General features: G+C 35.5%; 1 protein-coding gene across 1 annotated transcript; it reads right to left on the reverse strand.

Moving 5' to 3' along the window:
• Positions 1-12,026: 12,026 nt before the first annotated feature.
• Positions 12,027-15,896, reverse strand: LOC143585362 (DEAD-box ATP-dependent RNA helicase 37-like). Its single transcript, XM_077067168.1, has 6 exons — positions 15,049-15,896; positions 14,865-14,948; positions 13,968-14,210; positions 13,726-13,893; positions 12,825-12,938; positions 12,027-12,740 (listed from the first exon to the last, which is right to left on the reverse strand). The coding sequence occupies exons 1-6, from the start codon at positions 15,775-15,777 to the stop codon at positions 12,192-12,194; spliced, it is 1,887 nt and encodes a 628-aa protein (XP_076923283.1). The 5' UTR covers positions 15,778-15,896; the 3' UTR covers positions 12,027-12,191.
• Between the last annotated feature and the right edge of the window lie 9,897 nt (positions 15,897-25,793).

Consider the following 25,793-nt stretch of genomic DNA (forward strand, 5'->3'; position numbering starts at 1 on the left):
GGCCTCTATTTGGCGATGTTGTAGTCGTTTCGACTACTGATGTTGTGTATGCCTACTTTGTGTTTGCATACACTGATGTTACGTGTTTGGGTTTACGTTTGCTCGACCCTGATGTTATACGTGGATGATATATATATATTGTTATGTATATAGGAATGTTATTGAATGGATGTTTACATATACATTTTGTATATGTATGTATGAGGATGTTTAAGTTCGGTAATGATGATTAGATGGATGTACCCTTTTACTTTTAGAAAACCTTTGATATGACTATCATGATTTTACTACTGATATCTTTTACTTAAAACTTGAACTCACTCAGCTCAAGCTGACTTTGTGTGCATGTTAGTGTAAGTTTCAGGATTCGGAAGAGGATGCCTTATCGCTTGGACGTGCACGGAGCTACTTGGATGGTGAAGGGCATACTGGAAGGAAGAATTATTATGAATGTTTTATTTCAAGGAAATTTATAAAAGTTATACTTACTTTAGATTTTGGGCAAAATTCCCGAGTTTCGGGAACTTATTTCATTTTTCATGTTTTCCGCAAAATTGATACTCTGAAATGTTTGTTTTAATGGAAGAAACGGTTTTTGAGTTTATTTAATTTTACGAGTGTTTTGAGTGATTACCAACTGTGGGGTTCCCGGGGTTCGGGGCCTTACATTGTCCTTAGCACACCATCGATTCAACCTGTAGCACGTTGAAAATAATATATTTTGTCAACAATTAAGTTGGTGAGTTTTTATAAGTTTTTGCGTATACATATATATAGAAAACTCGCGATTCAACAATCGTTATGCAATAAGTATTCAAGCGTAAAGTAAATGAAATCAAATAGTGTCGTCCTCCCGTTCATTAAGCCGAAGCCGTTGAAGTCGGGGAAATGAGAACTACCTTACGTAAACAACTGAAGTCGTAAGGTTAGACGGCGCGGGTACGTCCCGTCGGACTCTTCCACTATGTGTATGCGTTTGGGTTTGCGTAACTTCCACCATAAAAAAATAAACACGTTGCAAGCAAGTTCACGTATAATCATAAACAATATGCACGAATAATATTAACATGTACGATATAAGTGAATCGGTTTGTAAACAATCACATAACTAACGAAAGAAAAACTAGTGACGTGTTACCCCCAAAAATATTATAAAACGTTAAAATGGGGTTATGAAGAACTCACATGGAATAAGGAATACGGTAATGAGAAGACAGCAAAGATTAGAGTAAGCTAGTTGGTCCCGCGAGAATTCCCGACAATTTGTCCTAATTATTAAATCATAAATGAAATAAATACCCAAACGAAATAAATGAACAAGACACAAGGGTATGGGCTTATAACGGTCTTAGGGTTTATGTATTAGTTGTAGTTCATAAAATATTGATAAAGGTATAATTAAATTTTATTAATTAAAGAAAAGAAAAATAATAAATAAATAAAAAGTCATACTTGTTTATTAAAGAAAAAACGTTTAAAATATAAATACCGTCTTTTCTATGAAAACGTTTTATGTGATCTATAATAGTTTAACGAGTTTCCATTAAACAAGAAGAAAAAAAGATAAGAAACACATTATTTATTATTATTATTATTATTATTATTATTGTTTAGGTAAAAAAAATGTTTAGATATAAAAGATTATATATGTTTATATATTTAAATATGAATTTGAAATTTTATTTTGGAAACTTATCGGGGTTCGGTTCGCTTAAACAAGTGTAAACAATATAGGGTTTTTTTATAATTTTGTTAATAATTTTAATTAAAACAAGAAAACAAGTTAACTACAAAAATAAATAAAATAGGACCAGGGGGTTCGAACCTACGTCCCTGCCCGGGTTGTGTTTTAACAAGATGCACTGGCCAACTGAACTAATGAGATATTTGTTTATATCCAGTATGGTGTGAAGTTTCCTTAATTAACATAAACCCAAATTCATACAAATCCCAAATTGAAGATCAATAGCCCTTTGTCCTATGAAATTGGCAGAGGGCTTTGATTCCTTGAGTAAAACCGTACAAGAAACATGCAACAATTACCGTTTACAAGATTTAATTGATCGAAGGAGAAACGAGAGCTAGGGTTTCGGCTAGAACTTGAAATCAAAAATGATTCTGGAGAACTTCGATGTTGAAATTGAGTGAGGACTTAGCTTCAGACCTGTGAGGGGAGGGTGTGATGCTCGTGAATTGGATTTTGGCTTGTATTTATAAGCTAGCAAGATCAAACGGATCCGCATCCATTGTTCTCATGATTTTGGTTGATTATAACTTAATTAGCGAGCCGTTTCACGATGTTAATGTTGATTATGATTCGCATAGGTTACGGAGTAATCCAATTATCTTGATTTACGGGATTAAGCGAATCAAAACAGAAGAGGGGGTACTGGCGGTTGATGGGGAAGAAGGAAGAAGAGAAAAGAATATTTTTTAAAAGTTTTGCAATTTTGTCCCTAATCTTATGTTAATGTTCAGATGTGATAAGAACCATAATGTAAGGTTAAAAGTGCAAATACTCGATTCTATTACGCGTAAGAACATAATAAAACAAAACCGAAAGACATAATAAATACTTTGACGTTTTTAATAAATATGGAGATCCGATTACAAGACGGGTAATACATTTATTAAAACGAAAAATGACGTATGTCACATTTGTAATGTCAACGACACTAAATCAAAAAAAAAAATCTGTGAGCATCCAAAAAGGTATCATCACATGTACATCATAATGATTATAACGGCACGAATTTGGTTGTATCGATTAGCTTCGTTAAAGGTACTAACACTATACCCAAAAATTAAACTAGTAAACGCCCATAATACTCGTATGGTTTATAACACACAAAAAAACATAACATAATTAAAACAACGTATATAAGGTCGGTAAAATCCAGACGTTGTGGTGGCGAGTCGACGTGAATTCTGTTGGTTTCGGTTATGTACGTTATGGTACTAGAACTAAATAATAATAATAATAATAATAAACCTCATATATATCTTATTATATAAAAAAAATTAAATTATAACATATTTAAAACAACGCTTACTCAATCAGTATAATTCAGGTGTTGCGGCAACGACTGTCACTATTGTTTTCTGCGTTCATAGATTATTTTTGCATTTTGACTCCAGCACACAAGGATGTGATAGCTCTTATACACCTCTAAGCATTAGGGTTGAAAATGAGTCAGATTTGAAACAAGTGTAGATAAATCAAACCCAATACCTGATTATAAAATCTTGTCCCATACCCAGTCTAAACTAGTCGGGTGTAGGGTGTACCCATGAGTTTTGGGCATGTTAATACTCTGTGTACTTACAATATGCAAGATATATTATACATCTTATATGCTCAAAATAAATTGGACTGGTAAAAACTAGAAACATAATCGGGAATATATACTTAAAATAAATAAAAATGAAAGAAAATCATGTACGTTGTGTATATAATCGAGTATATGTTGTCCCGCCCTAAACCCGTGAAATAAAAATAAAAAATATGCGTGTTCCAAATGTTTTGAGTTTTGGATATTTTCATTGGGTTTGTCATCCCTAGTGAACACTTAACGATCTATAACAAAATTCAAAGTGCTTCCAGTCTAGTAATGTTAAGTTGATCATATAGGAGTGTTCCTTTTCAAGTATTGAGAATTCTAGTCCCGTTAGTTTGTAACACTAGTGAGTGTGAGGGCCGCTAGCTAGAAGCCTCTTTTGTGGCCTATATATACATCCTGCAAGTCTCTCTGAGTCTTCACAGCTCACCACATTAACCAGCCATGACCACTCTCCGTATCTCTCTCCTTCTTCTCGCCCTACTACCACTCATCACTACAGCCTCAAACGACGATGATATCCATTCACTCATCAAGGCGTTCGAACTCCCGCCTGGCATTTAACCGGATTCTGTCACATCTTACGAAAAAGAGCTAACAGGCAATGGTTACAGCCTCACCATCAACCTCAAGAAAGCATGCTACGTTAAGTATGGTGATTACCTTGTTCACTTCGACTCCAAGATCACCGGAACGATCTCCATCCAAAAACTCACCAACTTGAAAGGGCTTACAGTGGTGTCATTTCCGACATGCTTAAACATCGATGAAATGATGACAACGTTGGATGCGGTTGATAAGATTTATTTCTCTATCGGAGGTACCAATGTAGATTTTGATTTTGATCTGTTTAAGAAGATTCCGACTTGCGAAGATTGGACTTGCCAACTTTCATCCAGCCTCATCTCTAAGGTATAATCTTAGATCTTGAAGATTATGCATTACATTACTAATAAGCTATATACATATATAAAGAGTTAGATTAGAAACCAAAGGAAATAATATACTATGAAAATGGTATCAATATAATACTAAACCGTAGCTAATAATATAAAAAGTTGATAATTGTTACTTTAAGAGTCTAGTGGTATGCATATTTGGATTTTGGATGCTAGTTAATTAAATTAATAATATAAATATGCAAAATAATTGTAGTCTAATTATTATAGGAATTGTTGTTTTGCAGCTTACGATCAAAGAGAAAGAAGGCAGGCAAGAAGCTATTAGAATGATGATGGACTAGAAGATGTCTATGTTTGGTGATATGTATGTGTACGTTATTGATTAAATTAAGGAACCTGGTGGCAATTGTCGTTATATAATCTAGTTTTAATATATGAATAAGCCCAGAATGTAATCATGTTCTAATAAATAAATGTATTATTATTTGGTGTGATTTTTTAAAAGTTTGATGTCATTCCTTCTGCTCCATAACATCTAACATGAACCAAGTTAATTTAATTTATTATTAATAACAATAGTAAGTTGATAACAAGTAATTAAGAAGATTGAATGTAGGGAGTGGTGCCCTAATCATTCCTAGCTTCTTCATAAACATATGTTTATTTGTGTCGAATGTGTAGGTTTCGCCCATAACATGCATGAAGCGAGTTTATTATTAATAGTTATAGTAATTAGTTAATAAATAATGATGGCAAGTTAATGATAACACAATAATTATATTATTATAAAGTGCATAAATCAACTTTGAGTGGGATAAGGAAATGAATGGTGGTCATGAGAAGAGAGAATGTTACAGTGGGGTCACACTAGATATTGACCTAGCTTAAGCCGGGATGGGATAAAAACGGATTGACTATAAAATAGATCAACCAGAAAAATAATTATAAAATAATATAATTCATTATATATTCACATAAATTTAGGTTCCGTAATTAACAATGAGATGCTAGCAAAGCCGGTTTAGAAGTGTGTGCTTTTAATTTTCAATAAGAGCTAGGGCCTACTACCGATTAATCAAAGTTATTTCCAATATGTTGACAATGGTATGTTTGTTGTTGATGGTGTGCTTTCTGGTAAGTCTGCAACTCCATCTGCTTCAATTGGTCGGTATGTTTGTTAACAATTAATGATTACTTTGTTATTTTGGATCTTCAATATTCTAATTTCTATGTGATTTCAACTCTACTCTTTGGAAACAGCACCCTTTTGACCATGAATTGAAGAACAAACAGGGACGGACCCACATAGTATATATCAGGGTCCCAAAACACCAATGTTTTTTAAAAATTTATTAGAAGTGGTATATTAAATTTTGAAGGACCTCATAAAAATTAGAACTTGAAACCCATACTAAAAGTGTTGAGTTGGTCTAGTCGAAACTCTCCATCTTTTCCTTTGAAATGACCCGGGTTCAAGCCTTGTTAGGCTTCTTTTTTTGTTGTTTGTTAAATTATATTCAATATTAGTTAATTAAGTTTAGTTATCTTTTGTCTATAAGCCTTTGAATGTTATAGTTGTAAGGTTGACTTTTGTCCAGTACACATAATCTTGTTCTAATTTCATCGTTATTTTTCAAAGAGTAAAGTGTCATTTTCGTTTTTATGGTTTGGCAAATAATACTAATTTAGTTCAAAAAGTTTATTTTTGCATATGGATCCTTCACGTTTCCTAGTTATTGCCAATTACATCCAAATCACTAACTCCATTAAATTGAATCGTTAACTCAGGGGTAGACATGTTTTTTCACTCTTTCTTTATTACATGAGTACAGTACCAAAATCGTCCTAAAGTTTGGTCACATTTGCTAATTTCGTCCAAACATATTTTTTTTCGCAATTAAACCCTCGATGTTCCCCAACTGTTGTCAATTTCGTCCAATTTGTTAACTCGGTCTAAATTAACGTTAACTCAGGGGTGTTACTGTCCTTTTACATATTTGTTTACATTGTTATTATTATTACGCTGAGCTAAACCCCTTGTATGACTAAAAATAAAGAAGAATAAACAAACGGATAATATATTGGATTCAAATATAGGAATCGTCAAATGTTATATATGTTAGGGATGAGCAAAATGGGTACCGGTACCGATTGGTACCGTCGGTACCAAGGTTTTGAGTTTTCGGGACCGGTACGGTACGGTACCGGTATTTCCCGAATTTTACCTCAAATACCGTACCGGTACGGAACCGAACATTTCGGTACCGGTATCGGTACCAAACATTTGCGATTCTCGGGATCGTGATTTTCAGTACTGGTACCGGTACGGTACCGAGCTCATCCCTAATATATGTCATCAATCAAACACATAATAACAATAATGTAAACAAACATGTAAAAGGGCAGTAACACCAATAAGTTAACGTTGAATTTAGACCGAGTTAACAATTTAGATGAATTGGCAACGGTTGGGAAAAATCGAGGGTCTGCTTGCGAAAAAAAATATTTTTGGACGAAATTCGCAAATATGACCAAACCTCATGGACGATTTTGACACTTTACTCATATAATAAAGAAATAATGAAAAGACATGTCTATCCTTGACTTAACGATTAAATTTAACGAGGTTAGTGATTTGGATGTAATGGCAAGAATTGAAAAACATGGAGGGTCCATATGCAAAAAATAAACCTTTTGGATTAAATTCGCATTATTTGTCAAACCACAAGAACGAAAATGGCACCTTACTCTTTTCCAAAACTTAATACACGTAGTCTTTAGTCTTGTATTATCAAACTATTGTTAGAGGGTGACTTAGTTTTGTTAAAAACTTGAATTTTATGGCTAATTATTCAAAGATTATTGTAAAGGAAGTTTTAAGTCATCATCTTCTTCAAGTAATACTTCAAAAAAAATTGTTTGGAAACCTTCCATGTGATCTCTCCAAACGAAAACCAGTTTTATCGATCTTATCATGTTAACCAAATTGATGGAATTATACGAATAATGCTTGCATTTGTTAGATGAAAAGAGAGCTATCTGCATTCGTTTTCAAAACAGGAAAAATCGTAGGGAGCAACTTTAGAAGTTTGTAATGTTTTTATTTCTCGTGTTGAATAACATCGTATTTTGTGTGTTTTATTATCATATTGTTTTTTATTATGTTCTTTGTTTCGACCCGACCCGAACGACCGGCCCGAAAATTTTAGGCACCGAAAAAATAGGACTCCATTGTCCAAAAATCCTGGGTCCGCCACTGAGAAGAAACCTCAGTTTTGAAATATATAAACAATCGACTCAACAATGGAGTGAAGTAACAAGCAGCCTAATTAATGAATAAGGAGCCTTTTAACCATGGAATAAATTCACAAGACTGATTTTTGAAAAATATATATACAACCAGGCTAACCATAGATGCATGTAGATAACCAAGTTCTAATTTACCAATTATATACATGGCTGTTCATTAAAACGAATGACCATATGAGCATGTACAACACAAACAAAACATGGTACCAACTCGGCCATTGGCAACGCCCATGTACGATTACTAATTCATTTATAAATATCACAAAAACATGATCCAGTAAATAATAACATAAAATTTACCATAAAAAAATTTTATATAAAATCTTTATGTATAATTATAGTAGGTTACACCAGAAACTTTTTCACCCATAAATGGTACATCTTGTTCGCATAATTTATCTTTTCATAATAATGAGCATAAGCCTGGTATCCTTTGAACTTTGAAGTGTAACCTTGTGTGCTTAAGTGCTTTGTCTAGCTGGGATTTATTGGCCTTTTTCTTAGTAAGCTTAGCTTCCTTAAAAGACAGCACAAGTTTTTAAAATAAGAAAACTGTTCATAAATCAGAAGTTCATGTTGCTTTAATTAACAAAGCATAGTTTTCTTACTGTGGTATAAAATTATAATTTCAAAACGGGAGGAATATACACTTGAGAAGTGTTGTAATTGATAAAATAATAACCTCAGGTTTTCTCGGTGTCTTCTTCAACCGGCATTACATATAGCATTCATCATGTTCTATGTATTTGACTTCTAAGTAATAATGTGGTCTAAATTATACGGTAATAATATAAAGGATTCATACACTTCTAATAGTTTTTTATGCTAGTTTTTATTAAATATTACTCCTAAGTGGTTTGCATTTAAATAATAAAGATTTCAAGTGACAACTAGCTTACAGATTAATGTAAAATCAAGTCTCGTTCTATTTGGGTATGTTTGTTATTCGTTGTGTTTTAATCGAGTTCTAACAATTTGGTGGAGAGAAAGGTAAATTAAGACTATGTAATCCCAAATCAAAGATGTTTACTACTAAATAAATCAACAAGATAACAAAGAGTAGTATAAATTGTATATGAAGAATTACACAATCAGCAATACGAACTCTAAAACGTAATAAACACAAAATTGCACAAGAATGACTGATACTAAACATGACTTCTTAGGAATGATGAAACCTAAGACATGGGCGGCCCGTGGGCCAGCGAAAACAAGTTAGGGTTTTAGGCCCACACTTAATTAAAACCTCCTAGTTCAAAAAAGCATTATATATAGATATATTATAGCACGTAAAATAAGTTCAAAGTGAAGCATTGGTATTGTGGTAGGCTTGGTTGTTACTAAAGAATAAATTATGAGTTCAAAACTTGTATTACACGGTTTTTTTTTCTTTTCAATTGTCATAAAAAGGCCCAAAAATCTTATTTCGATTTAGGCCTCTACATTCGTTAAGCCGACACTGCCCTAAGATGAATACTATACTTCAAATGATCTTTAGAGAGTTGTAGTATAAACCGGGGAGACAACGATATAGAATGGAAGAGATGCATAATCTCTTCTTGAGCAAGCATATTAGAACTTTTGATGAAGTTGATGAGAACACGACTTGACAACCCGCTGATCATTGACTTTAAATCCTTGGTCAATACAAACTACAAAGCTACAACAACTTTAGCCAATAAGCACATGACCTCTTTTTGTACTTGAGCCCAATATTAACTAGCAATATGTAAAATACGCACATAAACGTATAAGAACAATATGCTTGAATAACATATTGAAAGAATAACAACATAGTACTTCACAGTTCACACAGCTAGCTACTTGTTTTCTAATTATTTATCGACACGTTACAGCTAACCTCTTCTTCTGCATGGTTTGGGGTTAACATTCTGCTTAAATAGATGATCTTGCTAGTTCCTTACTAAAATAGTCCACTCGGGGTTATGCATACACGATTTAGGTTCGAGCCGCACCAGATTTGGATGGCTATGTTTTAAAACTAATTGACAAAAGCTAGACATAAGCATAGCAGCAGTAGCTGAACCACCAGGCGAATTGATGAACAATTTAATACACTTTTTATTAATCTTCTGCACCGAGATTATAAAATCAGCTAACATATCCTCCACCTGCATAATTCCATTCTTGTCATTTTCACTTAATAAAAGTATAGATAACTACACAATAATTATCTAACATTCCATTATCGCCAGCCTCCCCACTTTCATCATTAACCACCAAAACAAAATACAAATGTATAAGAAAAGAACGTTATTAAAAATATCCATCAAGAATGCAGACAACTTTATTAAGACCACTCGTTTTAAATATGTAGTAGTATAATACAATTTAAATATTTTATCCCGAAGATACGTTATGTAAGTCTCCGTTGAGTCTTCACAACTCACCATATTAATTCACCACGGCCACTCCCCGAGTATCTGTCCTTCTTCTTGCCCTACTGGCACTCACCGCTATATCCTCTGCACAGCCAACCATCTACGAATTCGTCTCATGGTTCGGATTTCCTCCTGGCATTTTCCCCGATTATGTCTCGTCTTACACCGCAGCCCCACAAGGCAACGGTTACACGTTCGAAATCAACCTTCGGGAACCATGTTACATCATGTATGATTTATATGTTCACTTCGACTCCAAGATCACGGGATACATCAAGACTGGTAAAATCACCATTTACAAAGGGCTTACGGGGCAGCCAGATGGTTGGATTTGGTTTAAAGTCGATGAAATGAAACTACATGGCGACGTTATCACTAGGGCTGTAAACGAACCGAACGAACACGAACAAGGCCTTGTTCATGTTCGTTCGTTAAGAAAATAATGTGTTCACGAACACTTACCGAACAAGATTTTATGTTTGTGTTCGTTCATTAAGGAAATTAATGTGTTCACGAACACAAATAAAATTGGCAGAGCCTAGAGATTGAGACCGATGTATTCATCAATGTGAATAATGAATGGCTGTAAACGAATCGAATGAACACGAACAAGGGAATGTTCGTGTTCGTTCATTTAACTTTAAAAGAACACGGACACTTAATCGAACAAATATTTATGTTCATGTTCATTTATTTAAAAAGGGTCATTTGTGTTTGTTTAAAATATAAACGAACATAACTGAACAAAGATAAACGAACATACATGAACAAATGTAAAGGAACACAAATAAACACAAACGAACTTAAATGAAAAAACTTAAATGAACACAAATTAACAAATATAAAAAATTTAAGCAGATGACATATCTTGATAATATTTAATTATTTTCTATTAATACATAAACGAACATAAATAAACATACATAAACGGACATAAATAAACGAACATAAATAAATGAACATAAACGAACGTTCATGAACATAAATGAACGAACGGAACATGTGTTCATGTTCGTTCGTTTAATTAAACGAACACAAATTTTTTATTCATGTTCGTTCGTTTATTAAATAAACGAACATAAACGAACTTCCTGCCGAACGGTTCACGATAGTTCACCGAACGTTTGGTTCGTTTACAGGCCTAGTTATCACTTACACGCTCGCGCATGTTAAAGTAGATCTTGATATTGAACAGTTTGAGTGGATTCCGACATGTGGTTTTCCGATAGGTGCTAATCGCACTCGTTCATCCAACCTCATTTCTAAGGTACTTTTTTGATCACCAGTTCATAGCATCTCCGGCTCTTGACGTAGAATACTTAATCAAACTAACATGAATACGCAAATCGTAGTCCAATTATGATCGAAAAACTTGTTTTGCAGCTTCCAATCAATGCAAAAGGAGTTGGTAGAAAGATCATGGAGTAGAAGGTGCAGATGTTTGTTGATATGTATGTGTTACCTATAAATAAAAAATGAAGGCAATTGTTGTTAACTTGTTTTACATGAATAAGCACCAGGTTGAGATCATGTTCCAATAAATGTTAAATAACCTAGACAGGTGCATATAAATGGTAATCACTTACTGACTCGAGGAATTGAAGGCAGAGGTGCACAAACCGGGTATTCTCAGAAACCGGGTATAGTCAACAAAAGTCAAAACCGGGTCCGAGTAGGAACCTGTTCCGGGTATAGTCGGATATTTGACCGGTTCCATCGTTTTTTTTTTCAGGTTTCAGGTAGGGTACGACTGGGTTTTGACCAAGTATTGGTGAAACTGGTTCCACCGGGTCCGGGTCGGTTCCAGGTACAGTTTCAGGGGAAACCCAAAACCCGGTCCATACCCAAGGGTAGGGTAGGGTCCGGTTATGGGTAGGAACCGCCTGGTCGGGTCCGGAACCGGTTGTTTTGTGCACCTCTATTGATAGGCTCATAGGCATGTTAAATACTAAAAAAAATTAGCAACAATCAATACCATAACTAGACATTAAAGCACACTTTAATTTGGCCATAAGAAGCTCTGCAGAAAAACCACAACACGAAACCCGCAATAATCTACAGACCCTCAGCTCGGGTTGCAGAAATCAACATTTCATCGTATACATATTCGACCCGATTCCACAACCCATTAACCACCAAATTTAACCACGAAAATAAAGTTAAAAAAAACTACCCAAATTACCCTCAAAAGGGTAATAACAGATCCACTAAATCAAGTTATAGTTCAAACAAAGCAGCACTCAGTCCCAAGCACTCGCAACACCAGCACCATAACCACCGCCGCCGCCATAACCGCCACCATAGCCGCCAGAACCTCCATATCCGCCGCCGCCAAACCCGCCACCAGGTGCTCCATAAGCATTATTCATATTCCCACCGCCATAATAATCACCTCCGCCGCCGCCACCACGGTTGAAATTAAAGTCTCGCCGGAAATCACGGCCGCCAAACCGACCACCACCACGGCGGTTCTTACCACCACCATAAGAAGCTCGAGCTGCATAACGAGCCAGCCAAGCTGGAACTTCTTGGTTAGCTTCTTGCATAAGATCCGACAACGGACGAGCCATCGAGGCATTATTATCGTTAAAGAAAGCAGTGGCTAAACCAGACTTTCCAGCCCGGCCCGTTCTCCCAATACGGTGCACGTAATCATCAATGTCATTCGGTAAGTCAAAGTTGACCACGTGGGCCACGTGTGGGATATCGAGACCACGTGCTGCTACGTCTGTTGCAACCAGAATCGGGGTGTTCCCGCTTTTAAACGATCTTAACGCCTGCTCACGTTCCTGTAAATGTTTTCAAAATCACCAAACGTTAAAAAGCTTCGTTACAAAATTTTATAAATTTAAAGACAAAATAAAAATGCGCACCTGTTGTGTTCTATCACCATGAATAGTGGTGGCTGGAAAGCCATTCATGCATAACCAATATTCTAATGAGTCGGCTCCTTTCTTCGTTTCCACAAAAACCAATGTAAGAGCTTGCTGCAGATAACAAAATATATATCAAGAAATCATATCATAATATCTTCCGCATGCTAAAACGTTCTTGTTAAGGCCAACTATCTGTTAAAACAGTATTAGAAGCCGCCCAAGTATTGATTTGACTCTGTTTTTGCTGATTCTGGCAAACAAGCTTGTTGAAAAAGTGTAAAATGATGGAAATACCACTAACCTTTGAAATTTTCGTATCTATGAGTTGTTAAATGACAAAAATGACCTTGAATCTACTCAAATATGTTTCAACTTTTAACAATCCAACTAAGTTAATTCTTTTGACTATGATTTAACTTTTAACAATCCTTCTGCAGATAATTCTTATGGCAAGATTCTCGGGCATTTGTCATTTCACAATTTCTGGCAAGTATTTGCCAGTCTGCAACTCAGGGGTGAGCGCGAAAATGGAAAAAGCGATCCGTAACCGAAAACACCAATATAAAACAAAAACCGACTGTTTGGTATCATGTTTCTGTAAAAACCAGATTTTCAGTCCGACATTGGTTTTAATTTTGGTTTTGCATGTAATTAAAACCAAAAAAAACAAACCAAGTGGAATGTATAGATTTTCAATTTTAATTTTGAATGTTAACTTCCTGCAATCTAACAAATAGTGTGACCCAAATAATTTAGCCCAAATGTATAATAATCAAAAATAATTGATCAACAAAAAGATTTGAGACAAAATTCATTAAATTGGGCCAACATTCTTATCGACCCAAAAATTTCAAGCCTAAATGATAAAGCCACATAAACTGAAAAAATCGAATATTACCTTGCCATGAACACCATTAGCCCTTTGTGCATGTAAAAGATCCATAAGGTGGCTTCTTTTATCACTTTCTTGTACATATTCAACTCGTTGAGCAATCAAATCCGTACTCGAACCAACTCGCCCAACAGCCAAAAATATATAATTTGCAAGAAAATCAGACGCCAGTCTCTGCATATTAACCAAAACTGTATATAAATAACAAGATTACACCATTGTTACATAATATGCAAGAAATACAAAACCTGAATCTCCTTGGGGAAAGTGGCACTAAACAACATTGTTTGTCTGACACCTGGCGGCGGCATGCCCATTTGTTGAACGATTTTTCTTATTTGCGGTTCGAAACCCATATCGAGCATTCGGTCAGCTTCATCTAAAGCTAAATACCTGATATATTGTAGCGACACGCGGGCCCGCTCTAACAGATCTACCAACCGCCCAGGGGTTGCAACAAGAATGTCCACACCTCGTTCTAGCTCACGAAGCTGACCCGATACAAATTAGTTAGTATAGTTAATTAAAGAAAAGTAAATTACAGATTCATCCTTTATGTATTAACCCAATTGCAGGTTGGGTCCGTAATCTTCTATCAATTACAAAGAACATTGTTAAACGAAGAGGTTTGTAACACTTTACGTTCTTTGCACTAAGCCACTAACTGCCGTTAAAATTTCAGTTTAATCCTTGTTATATGACTGATATGCTCTTACCTATTATACCCTTACAAATTTTAAAGAACTTAAAACCAGTTTTATAAAAATAATCGTTTTTCTTTAAATAAAAATCAATATATAATAACATGAAGATAAAATAGTTTTGATGACTGGTTTTTCATGCAAAAATTTATTGTTAGAAATATATATTTACTTTGACTTCATTAAGAGGGATCAGAATAATTTTTTAATAAAAGTGGTATAATAGGTAAGAGCATACAGATCACCTAACATGAAATTAACTGAAAATTCTAACGGCGGTTAGTGTAAAGTGTTACAAACCCCTTAGTTTAAGGATGTCTAGTGTGATTAATAAACCCAACCTGTAATTAGGTATATACATAAAGGATGATGTCTGTAATTTATTCAAGAAAAATAATAACTAAATATGAAACGTAATGTTACCCATTGTTAATATTAACACACCTGTTGATTAATTGGGGCCCCACCGTAAGCAACAACCACTTTCACCCCGGTTTGATAAGCAAACTTCTTAGCTTCTTCATGAATCTACGTATCAAAATAACAAAATTAAAATAATAATAGAAATAGCAAGTCCTTCAAAATCAATGTGAATATTATGTATGAAAAAAGGAAAACAGAAACATACTTGACATGATAACTCGCGTGTGGGTGACAGAATAAGAGCAAGTGGACAAGCCGTACGGGGCATTCGTGGTGCTCGTTGACCAAATTGTCCTCGCATGATTCCACTAATAATAGGGAAGCAAAATGCAGCGGTTTTCCCCGACCCAGTTTGAGCGCACGCCATCAAATCCCGACCACCGAGTGATATTGGAATGGCGTGGCGCTGAACGGGTGTCGGTTTCACATACTTGCATCTCCTAATGTTCGAATTAAGCGCTTCGCCTAAATCAATCTCAGCAAACGTGTTGACAGGTGCCGGCACGTTGTCGCCACTTGTCTCAACAGGAATGTCTTCATACGCATCAAAGTTAATCCCAGTATTCTCCTGTTCAACAAATTCTTGGTCGGCACCATCATCATTCCCAAACGGGTTTACCTCGCGATCCCTACCTCGATCCCAACCGCCACCCCGATTGTGCCAACCACCTCCGCCACGTCCACCGCTAACATACCCCGACCTAAAATCATTTCTAGGACCAGCCCATCGATTACCACCACCACCACCGACGGAAGTGGATCCGGTGTTGGCGGCGACAACCGGTGGTGCCACCTCCGAACTGGCAGGGCGGTTACGCAAATGCGGAGGGACGTACGTCGGTCTGGTTGGGGCTAACGAATTGTACGAACCAGAACCAGAACCAGCAGCCGTGTTTTCAGCTGCGGCAACTGAATCAGCCCAGGAAGTTGGCATGCTCAAACAAAACCCTAATTCTCAAATTCCCAATTCCTTCAAATCCTTGTTCAAAACCCCTTGAAAATCTTCACAAATTCAAAAGCTTTTCAATTCAATCTACCGTCTAATTATTCGTCAATATCAAACGACAAAACCAGCCTTGTCTTTGAATTCAATTCCACTGTACCAAAATCCCTGATCAAAGCAAACCCTAAACTCATCATTTCCGAATAAAAAACACGTAATTTCAACAAAACAATAAAACCCACAAATAACCCAAATGATCTACACAATTCAACAAAACCCAATAGACAAATTACACAAAAATCAAGCATACGACGCAAAATAGTTGGACGCATAGTTTTAGGGTTCCAACCCGGTAACATAATAAAGAGATTAGAGTAAACAGCGAAGAATATAGATGAGAAAACTTACGATGAGAAACCCTAATTTTGTGAAGGCGATACGAAAAATGAAATGAAAAATATCTTCTTGAGGCCGTGTTTCTCTCTCTACCTACTTTTTGCAAATCTTTTATTTTAATTCAGATTTGATTTGATGATTTGGGGGATTTTCTTTTTCTTTTTTTTTTTTCTTTTTGAAGTCTTTGATGTTTCAAATAAGAGACAAATATTGTGGTTAGTATTTACAACAATTTTCTTCTTTTCTAACCATTTTTTTATTAGTCTTGTTCTTTTTATTTTAGATGCACACTGTATATATTATTATTATTATTATCTTCCCTTGAGGTATATAAGAAGTATGCATTCATGTATGTATCACTATCATCTCCACCATCATTATTTTCGTCATTGGCCACCCCACCACCTTAGTGTCGTCGACACCGCTCCTCCCGACACCATTGATACCTCCCCCACTATCGTTGTCATCGTCGTTGCCGTCAGCGTTGCAATCCCAGTGTCCCGCCTCATGCCACTACCACAATCCCAGAGTCATCGTTGTCAACTTTGCAACCAAGTGTTTCTTCAAACATAGGCTTTGATGCCAACTTGTAACACTCTTTTGTAAAAAGAATAAATATTATAATAAAAAACGAAGCTTGTTACCGGTTTTTTCTTAATTTGATCGCATATACATATTGAGTTTACTTACAAAATATTAACCTTGTACACTTACAAGAACTTTACATGTAAACCCAAAAAAACTTGCTTAAGAATCCAACAAGGTTAGGCAGGTTTGATAAAGGTGTAACAACGCCCATCATATAAGAAAGACATGTTTAACCCACTGTCCCGACACACAATCATGAACAACCTTTGGTTTCGGTACCTTGCATAAAAGTATATATCAAATAGCAGACCTATAAAACTAAGTGAGGCTGCTTTCTATTAACCCAAACAATAACCTCAAACTTAAGAACTAACGATCAAAATTTTAACCAAGACATAGTACGACGTTACAACCTAATTTTAGCGTATAAGCAGTGTACAATAAAAGCTTTCAACGTATAAACTTGCATACCGACATATGTGTGACAATCGTCAATTTCAGGTTAACTCCGTTAACCCAACTCCGTCAATTCAAACTTTAAGATCGTTAAATCTATAACGCACACTTCATTACATTTAAACTAGGGTTTAAATGACGCTTAACACTTACTACATGTGTGGTCTTTCGGGATTTGCACCGAAACGCAAACGAGTTGACGCAAACGATTGATAAATGAACGAAAAACGTCAAAACAATAATTATGTGATAATTATGTGTTAGATATATGTGTGTTACTTGATTTTGTTATGTGGAATGTTAAACAAGAAACAAGAACCAATTAGTTAGGCTAGAGATGTAACACTTGAAAGTAGAGGGACTAGAGTGTAACTTGTATCATTATAAATATATCCTTAACTAAACTCTAACCTATTATTTTCTAAACCTACAACCCCGATCGGCCTCTCTCTCCTTTGTTCTCCACGGCTGCCGTCCACAAACACACACATATACACATCAAATCAAGTGTTTGATCCAAGAACAAGGTGCTAGGAAGGTATAATTGATCATCCCTTACCTCCTTGTTGTTTAATTTTGATGTTTAATGGGTTAATCAAAAACCCTAGGCAGCCGATTTGCTTGTATATGTATGAGTTAACATGATGGTTGTTGAATTCATGATGATTGATAACTAGTATTGATGTTGATGCATGATTGATTGTTGTCTTTGATTTGAGTTGAAACACAAACCCTAATCTTGTATGCATGGTGTAATTGACATGCATGGATAGTGGTGGTAGTGTCTAGCATGTTATATGATTGATTTATGGTCCATAGATAGTTAAATTGTTGAGTTTTGATGTGAACAGATTCTGGACAGAATGTGTATACGATGTTTAAGTGACTGTAACGAAGTGTAAACGTGAAAATTGGTTGAGATTGTGGGTACTGCAGTAAACTAGGTTGAGTCTAGTTTCTATAAAGTATAAGTTTGTAATTTTTGGACAAGTAGAAGTTTACTTTTATGATTTTACAAAAACGTTGTGCAAAGCTGAGCTGTTAGACCTGCTGTTAGGTTATGTTGTAAATGTTATATCTCATGAACCACGAGGCCAATTGGGTTGGTTCCACTTCTGGAAGTTGACTCATTGAGTTAGGAACCAAACCCAAGTGGTCTTGCATTTATTGGATTTTTCATTTAACGGGAATTGCAAATAACATTCTGTTGCGCATGAATCTGACTGATATGAGTTTGCTGTAATGTTTTGGTCATTATAAGAAAAATATGTGGAATAAAAATAAGATAAAATATGTTCTGGAAACCTAAAGATATTTATGCTTCTGTGGTGATTTTTGGTGAATTAATTGAGACGTTATGATCGGTGAAATAGTACAATCTTTCAAGTAGAAATTCTGTCATAATGAAACTAACTGCTGAGTTGTGTAAAAATGCATGAAATATGATAGTTTTTATATATTTGTTATGTTTTGACCAAAATACCCTTGCGGGGAATAGTTGCTAATTGATTGCCATGAAGTGACCAAATTGCCCTTATGGGGAATAATGGTTAGTTAATTTTGTTTGTTGACCAAAATGCCCTTACGGGGATAATTGCTAGTAAAGTATGTTATTAGTACGTGACACGAAAGTAATTGCTCACTCATGTATCGTATCACAATTGTACTTGTTTAAGTCACACACGATTCACAAACGAAACACGAAATCTGTTACGTGCATAGGTATTATGTGCCGAGTCTAGAGACTCGTTAAACGTACCGATACTTAGAAAATCTCTTTGTTATTTAGAACGCTAGAGAGTTTCTACGACGCGCATCACTTGGTGATCTATATCGGGATATTCTTCGCAAACAGTGAGTTTCACTTACCCCGCTCTTTGAACTGTTTTCAAACGTTTTTCACTTGGGGGAGATAACATACTCCGATAAACGCATTTTCTGAGATAAACGCATATTTAAGATTTTGTTATAAATTATATATCACTTGTAAAGGCTAAGCGGCAAACGTAACATTTGAAGTCCCACACATCGAACCGGTTAATATTTGGAATAGCGAGTCACTGTTGAGTAGTACTACTGGGTTTGACAAACCCCACCCGACGCTAAGCTCAACTGGAGGTTGAGTTGGTGTAATTTTGGCTAACACTTACCATGGTCTGGGTTGACCTGGTGACGGGCACTTGATAAACAGTCAGCTTCGGTCTCGAACCACTTAGCGATACTTGTTGTATAGATTAGCTACCTATCGATATATAATTTGACGTAACACTATCTGGTAATGCAAAACACTTAAACACCGTAACGTGGTTACGCAAAACACTTAAACGCCGTAACGTGGTTACGCAAAACACTTAAACGCCGTAACGTGGTTACGCAAAACACTTAAACGCCGTAACGTGGTTACGCAAAACACTTAAACGCCGTAACGTGGTTACGCAAAACATTTAAACGCCGTAACGAGGTTACGCAAAACACTTAACGTAAACGCTGAATGCAAACGCTAAATGATTTATCTTATATAACCTGTGAACTCACCAACCTTGTGTTGACACTTTTAGTATGTTATTCTCAGGTAGCCGAGGCGGGCGCGCGGTTTAGGAGCATGCATTAAATGAAAACACTTTTATTCTGCAAACTTATTTTTAACAGTTATCTTTGGTTTTAAGTCGTCCTGCGTGACGCAGCTTTTGAATTAAGGTTTTTACGCTTCCGCACTTATTTGCATTTAAACGTTTTTATGGTTTGATTATAACTGATGATTCCGATCCTGCCAGTTCACACCCTCTGACGGTAAAACTCCGTTAGTGGATTTTGAGGGTGTGACAATATGGTAGACTAGTAAATGCTTATGCACATGTTATATGTCACTTTGACCTACATATCATCTTTAAACTTGTTAATATCGTTACATCAATCCCGAACCAAACCAAAACATATGATGATAATTATAACACCATTTTAAGTTATAAATCAATTTATGGCAAACACAACGATTTTTTTCAATTAGAAGTGACTGCCAAAGATTGCTTGCCTTGATTTGAACCTCATTTGTAATTTTTTTTTAAGAACAAAAGAAAAACGGACTTCTGTTTCATAATCTTTACATCACCATCGATTTTTATCTTCCGTGTTTTTCTTCAACAAAACAAGCACACCTCACACTTAACCGAGGCTTGCCAACAATGTAGATACGTGGCTTACTATTTGAGTCACTAATTCAATTCATTTTTCCACTTTTAACATTTTTAGTCCTCCCACTTGCAATACAATAAAACTTATGTCTCCAAGTTTGGAATTTGTCCACATCCTCGTGCTATTTAAATGTTATACTTAACCCAACTTCAATAACAATAAACCACATATTTCAACAAATCACTAGCACTAACTAAACTGGATGGTACACTTGTTCGGGTAAACATATATGTTTCAGGTAATTAGACAGGTATACTTAATGTCATGCATGTGAGCATGTCTGATAGGGTTGTGCAACAATTTGGAACCGAACTGGAACCAAACCAGAACCGAAAATAACTGAAAAATAGAACCGGAACCGAATCTACAATAGTAGGCCGGTTCGGTTCCAGAACCGCTAAAGTTGATTATCACTAATCGGTTCTGTGTCATAACCGGTTCGGTCGTTTATTATCAAATAGATTGTGCAAACTCGGCAAATTGCAAAACAAGTTTATATAATTGTATGTCTTCTTCCATGGTAAAAATAATTTAGATTACAACATGATCATCCATGATATTTTTATTAAAACCTATTGTTGAAGTTAAATAAATCATTAGTGGTGATAGATTAAAGAAATATCATATCATTTTATATTATATTACCTTGAAAACTTGAATAAAAATTGATTTTGGCTGCTAGGTATTGAACGCAGAGAAGATTTGAATTAAGGAATGACTGAATTGGTGTCGGCTAATAAGTTACCCTATAAAACATGGGGATTTGTAAATTTATATAAAAAGTTTTTAATATTCCGGTTCTTCGATTCCACATCTAGAACTGTCGGTTTTCCCCGGAACCGAACCGGGAAAAGTTTAATGCAAATACCAAGAACTGAGAACATTAAGGAAACACACGTTAGCGGTTCTGAGACGCCAGTTCAGTTCCGGTTCTTTCGGGGATTATGACGGTTCTGAACTGTTTCTTGCTCATCTATGATGTCTACCAACCAAATATATTTAAACCAATCCCATACCCATTATATAGTCGTCCCAAATATTCGCTGGGTCGCCAATGAGTAGTAAGATATCCAACTCCTTCGATTGAATTGTCTCACAATTTTAAAGAGGCGTCACACAATTTTATATAAAGGAATTAAAGTGAATTATTTCCAATTCATTTGCTAACAGTTAGATTCAAGTTTCTAACAAAACATGCGAAACAAACACAATGAGAAATTAAATTCAGACTTTAATCTTTCAGAATGTATGAACTGAATGCATATCAAACATTGTTTCCTTTAAGCATGCTATATAATACATCGTCTATCATTCGTTGCTGCTAACTTTTATCAAACACTATATACACAAATCAAGCACATTGAATAATGAAATTTAAAAAGACCAATGCTATTTATTATAGTAACTTATTGCACACATTCAAATACAATGCCGTCAATGAGCTTTAACTCAACTGGTATTGGATGAGAAATGAAGATTTGGGTTGAGCTCGTAAGGTCTCAAGTTCGAATCTAATCACAATCAGGTTTTATCGCAATTGGCCTTTCGGTGATGGGGAGCAGAAGATGGACTTGGAATCCAGCGCTAACTGTGATCGTGGATGTATAAGATTGCCTTTTGCCACTAGGTTGTCCCGAACGTTTAAAAAATGTGTATTGGTTTTTATTAATCTCAACCAAGAATGGACGTAGTTAATAATTAAGGGTAGCCTCCGCTACCCCTCAACTTTTCGTCGATAGTGTAAGATTATTTTTTTGGAGCGGTTTTCGTATTTCGCTACCTATGAAAAAAATATAATGTAACTCATATTTGTTTAAAGCCCAACCAAATTAAAAACTAAAACCAATTAAAGCCCAACCAGAGTAAAGCCCAAACAAAATAAAACCATTGTTCATTGTTCCTTCAGTCACCGAACCTCCACGCTGCAGCCAAGTAGCTGGTGGTCGGTGTTCCCCCAGTCTCTCTTCCACGGTTCGACTTCTATTTGTTCAATTATATATTCTTCTGCTTTTATCTAAATTTGTAATTGTTAATTTGTTTATATAAATTATTAATTTGGAATTGTTTATGGACAACTGAATATTTGAATAATTGATTATGGCCTATTGGATATCCGGATAATGTAAATTGGAAATTGTATTGATCAGGAATTTAGGGTTTATGTCTAAATTGAATTGATTAGGGATTTAAGGTTTATGTGTAAATTGGAATTGGTTATGAGTTTGTGGTTTAAATTTTGTTTTTTCTAAAATTAATGAACTTGGAAGATGAAGCGACAAAGTCATATTAGCAATCTTTTTTAAACGAAAATTCCAAGAAAATAATAATATCGGTCAAACACCAAGTTAAAACAAAAAAAAGTTTATTGTATGAAACACGATAAAAAAATTTAGTTATTGTATGAAATATGACAAAAAAAATTTCGTTTACATTCTGTGAGATACGGTAAAAAAAAATTATTTGAACGTTACTCTTGAGGTTTTGGTCTAGATCCTTCACTAATCCCAACTATAATTTTTTGATCGCTACCGGTCACAACTAACGAATTTACTGATAAAACACCTTTTATCGTGCATTGTTTCTAACTTTTATCAAAAACCATATACGCAAAATCAAGCATGTAGAAAAAAAATAATAAAAGACCAATGTTATCAATTATAATAATTTCTCTATACATATTTAGAAACAATACCTTTAATAAGTTTTAACTCAATTGACATTATACGAGAAATAAAGATTTGGACTAATACCATAAGGTCTAAAGTTCGAATCTGATCACAATAGGGTTTTATCACAGTTGGTCTTCGGGTGATGAGGAATAGAAGATGATGTGCTTGGGTTACCCAGCACTAAGGGTGAGCAAATTAACCGCAATAACAATTATGTAAGGCCCCGAACCCGGTGACCCTACTTTAGCGTCGGATTTACTCATAAACACAGTTCTTCAAATCAGAGTTTATTAAAACTTTTCGCGGAATATAAAACATCAATAATTTGTTACAAAACATTAAATCTTTTCTTTGATATAATAACACAAAACTTTATATTCAAAACATCTTTACTTCTTTCTTCAGATGCCAGCCGTTCAATCCATGCCATGCGTCATCCTCTTGCTAGCTCTGTAATCGGCTCACCTGCGTGCATACTAAAAGTCAGCTACGCTGAGTGAGTTCTAGTTAATCAGGTATCATACAATTTATTCCCATATATTACTTCCCGTATCCGAAGACACATATTACTACCTTAACCTTGTATAAATATCCATAGGAGGATCGTCACGTAATATCTATTAAAAGAACCATTACCATTACCCTACCATATATAATTTCCATAGGATGAACACTATACTATCCATAGAAGGAACACTTTACTATCCATAATAGGAACACTATACATTCCATAAAAGGAACACTATACCTTCCATAAAAGGAACACTATACCTTCCATAAAGGAAACACTATACCTTCCATAAAAGGAACACTATACCTTCCATAAAAGGAACACTATACTTTATTATTTAATATCCATGTGAGGAGCTAGTCACTTCCCTTGACGATACGTGCAATATCCGAAGATCGTTCACGTACCGTCAAGCAATCAATCGTATCGATCACATATACCATACACGGCATACACATAAAATTATATCCTTTCGTTCATACTTTCTTACCTTCTTTTGTATTATCTTACTTTCATATCTAACGTTATAAAGAGCATTACGCCCTACATTCCTCGAGTATTACTAGGGCTCGGTACCCTCTTCGTAACCATACAACCATACGTTATCATTTCTTTCTTCTATTATCTCTATCATGTTCATACACATAAACATACATAACATACTTACCTTATTCTTAGCGCTGCAACCTGACAGTACGTGCAATATCCGAAGATCGTTCACGTACCATCAAGCAATCATTCATATATTTCACATTATCCATATAAGGCATACACTTATCTCTTAGGATAAGTGTATTAACAAACATATTGAGTATGCACACAGCCCCGAAAACGTAACACATAAATGGGGCTAGAAACTCACCTGAATTCTGCTTCTTTTTCTGATAGCTGTAAATCCCTTCTCTAACTGAGCTCGGCTGACTGTACAAGTTACACGTATCAATACTCGTCTGATCTAATCTGGTGGCCTAGTATTAGCTTACTTTAACTTATCGCTTTATAATTTATTTTCTAATCAAACTTGGCTTTAGGCGAAGTTAACCCTCGGGCGAACTTAGCTCTAGGCGAAGTTAACCTTAGGCGAACTTAGCTTTACAGCGAAGTTGCCATCAGGCGAACTTGGCTTCAGGCGAAGTTGTCATCAGGCGAACTTGGCTTCAGGCGAAGTTGAACCTTAGGCGAACTTAACTTTACAGCGAAGTTGCCATCAGGCGAACTTAGCTTGCAGGCGAAGTTCATCAGGCGAACTTAGCTTGCAGGCGAAGTTCATCGCGTTGAAGGCGAAGTTGCCCAGATGAAGGCGAAGTTGCCCAGACGGCCGCTGTTCGGTTTCTTTCCAGCATTTTGAGCGTTTTTAACACCCTTGCTATGGTTCAATATCACCCATTACGCTTCCCGACCATCTTCGGTCGCTTATACACTAAAAAGCTTGGATATTTAAACCTCAAAGATCAAGAATCATACCTTTTTGAGCTTGTTTGGATCTCGTTTAACTTGGTAACACAACTAATCGCTCTCTCTCGGACCTGCCCGATTCTTCCCTTGGCTCAGCCGGTTCCGGCGAAGTTAGTGGGTATGTGTGTGTTAGGGAGTTTGGTGAAATATGAAAGATATTTTGGGGTTTAGGGGATATTTATATCCCTGAAATCCCATGGACCTAAGGCCCATTCTCATTTAACCCATCTCTATTAATCCAAATCCATAACCCACGTCCATTACCCAACGCTAGCCCGACCCATACCAACTCCTATTCTATTATCTATTTCCTGATAATCCGAGTAAACTTTCCCTCTATTATTAAGTAATATAATTAATATTATCTTGAAATTTCGGGATGTTACAAGTTAACCGAACCATAACCGACATAACTGAACCGATTTTAACCGATAACCACCATAACCAGTGGGTCGGTTTAATGAATTTCCGAAAACCGCCAAATGCGAGTTGGTTTTGGTTAAATTTAATTTCAAACCCGTGCTAACGAACAACCCATTTATTTAAATAATAACTAAGATAGTTTGTAACCCATCTCAAACACCTATTATGTCGATGATATTGGTGGATACCAATGGGGATGAGAATAAGATACTTTTCATAATGCATGCTATTGAATCGGTCATATTATATTGATTCCATAATTTACATTTTAAATTGACGTCTTCTGTATATCTAATATCAATTAGATGTATTCCATA

Source organism: Bidens hawaiensis, unplaced genomic scaffold, assembly GCF_021521415.1.
Source record: "Bidens hawaiensis isolate Kalapana, Puna unplaced genomic scaffold, B.hawaiensis_p1.1 tig00033830_1, whole genome shotgun sequence".
NCBI lineage: Eukaryota > Viridiplantae > Streptophyta > Magnoliopsida > Asterales > Asteraceae > Bidens > Bidens hawaiensis.

Bases quoted from the DNA above. Each gene is read 5' to 3' on its own strand.
- LOC143585362 (XM_077067168.1), bottom strand. From the start codon at position 15,777: ATGCCAACTTCCTGGGCTGATTCAGTTGCCGCAGCTGAAAACACGGCT. The intron at 13,894-13,967 runs GTTTTGTATTTC...GTTAATATGCAG, and splicing joins CTTTCCCCAAGGAGATTCAG to AGACTGGCGTCTGATTTTCT. The intron at 12,939-13,725 runs GTAATATTCGAT...TGTTATCTGCAG, and splicing joins CTAATGGTGTTCATGGCAAG to CAAGCTCTTACATTGGTTTT.